Source organism: Dendroctonus ponderosae, unplaced genomic scaffold, assembly GCF_020466585.1.
Source record: "Dendroctonus ponderosae isolate FM_Combo_2020 unplaced genomic scaffold, Dpon_F_20191213v2 Dpon_F_20191213_1461, whole genome shotgun sequence".
Taxonomy (NCBI): domain Eukaryota; kingdom Metazoa; phylum Arthropoda; class Insecta; order Coleoptera; family Curculionidae; genus Dendroctonus; species Dendroctonus ponderosae.
In genome coordinates this window covers 1-1,435 of record NW_026017596.1, presented here as the reverse complement: position 1 = coordinate 1,435, position 1,435 = coordinate 1, and the positions used below count along the sequence as shown (strand labels likewise).

General features: G+C 42.0%; 1 protein-coding gene across 1 annotated transcript; it reads right to left on the bottom strand.

Moving 5' to 3' along the window:
• Positions 1–46: 46 nt before the first annotated feature.
• On the bottom strand, positions 47–842 carry LOC125503242 (homeobox protein koza-like). The gene is made up of 2 exons (XM_048663290.1): positions 451–842; positions 47–385 (listed from the first exon to the last, which is right to left on the bottom strand). The coding sequence occupies exons 1-2, from the start codon at positions 543–545 to the stop codon at positions 184–186; spliced, it is 297 nt and encodes a 98-aa protein (XP_048519247.1). The 5' UTR covers positions 546–842; the 3' UTR covers positions 47–183.
• Between the last annotated feature and the right edge of the window lie 593 nt (positions 843–1,435).

The following is a 1,435-nucleotide window of genomic DNA, read 5'->3' as shown; positions in this document are numbered from 1 at the left end:
CAAGAAGTTTGTAAAAAAATGAGTCCTCCTCAACCATATAGAACTTATCTACAACTTATGTACAGTTTTCCACGTCTAATCCATGTGTATTTACAAACCTACAACCTCAATGTTTCAGTCTTATGTGCAACAACCTGAGAGGCTAAACTTGCTAAAAAAGAGTGTAAATCTCCGGAGGCGATTTCATGCGTACGTTGCGTAATCGGTCGCGCTGAAGAAGTCTGCAGCGTTGTAACTCGGGGGGGAATTAGTGGGGAAAACATAGTTTCCTTGAGGCATTGGAGGCACGTAGTAGGGCATATTAACTGTGCCCGCTGGATTAATTGGCTCCACAGCGGCTTTTTCAACTTCAGCCTTCTCCAGCGTCTGCCTTTTGTTCTTGTATCTGGAAAAAACCACTTTGTGTCAGCCGAAACCATCCGAAAAGAGCAAAATTGATGTTCGTCTTACCGGCGATTCTGAAACCAGATTTTGACCTGCGTGGGCGTTAAATTCAAAGATTGGGCCATTTGCTCGCGCTCCGGAGCCGACACGTACTTCTGCATTTTGAATCTTTGTTCCAATTCGTAAACTTGACCTTGCGAAAACAAAACACGTGGTTTCCGCTTGGACCTTTGCCGTCCAGACTTCCGCAACTCCGTCTTCGAGCTGGTTACTTGCTGTTCTGCAAAAGACAACGTCAATTTATCGGTCTAGACTGGACGGGACGTCGACATGTTTATGCCCGTTTAACTACAAACATATGATCAGCGTTTTTCAACGGGACAAAAGGGCTCACCACCAGGGGCGTATCCTGCTTTAAATTCAAGGGGGGATATGTAGAAAAAATACAGTCTTCTGTTGTCTATGAAATTAAAAAAATTGTCGCAATTATTGCAAAATTTCATGTTTTCCGTCCCGTTTTGCATGTTTCTCGGAAGCGAAATGAGCAAGAACGCTCGTTTTTACATCATTCAAAAGAGAACTAAATGACCTTTCTAGAAAGTGAACCATGGATGGGGAAATGTTGGCAGTTTTCTCCAAAAATGCTTGAATTCAAGAAGTTTTAGATTTGCGTGGTTTTTTTTGAGTTGCAAAATCCACTTGAACATGACGCTGCTTTTTTCGACGTTTCTCAAAAACCATTCGAGCCACACAATTCGTTTTGGCATCGTTGGATAGAGAATTGAAAAGTCGATTCAGTCGTAGCAACCTGAGTGAGGAAATTCGAGTAATTTTGACCCAGAAAGCGAAATTTGAATATGAGACACTTAGGTGCAAGATTATGCCAAAATTTCGTGTTTTCCGTCCGGGTTTTGCTCATTTCTCGGAGGCAAAATGAGCAAGAACGCTCATTTGTACATCATTCTAGACAGAAATAAATGGCCTTTTTAGAAAGTGAGCCATGGATAGGGAATTGTTGGCAGTTTTCTCAAAAAATGCTTGAATTCCAGAT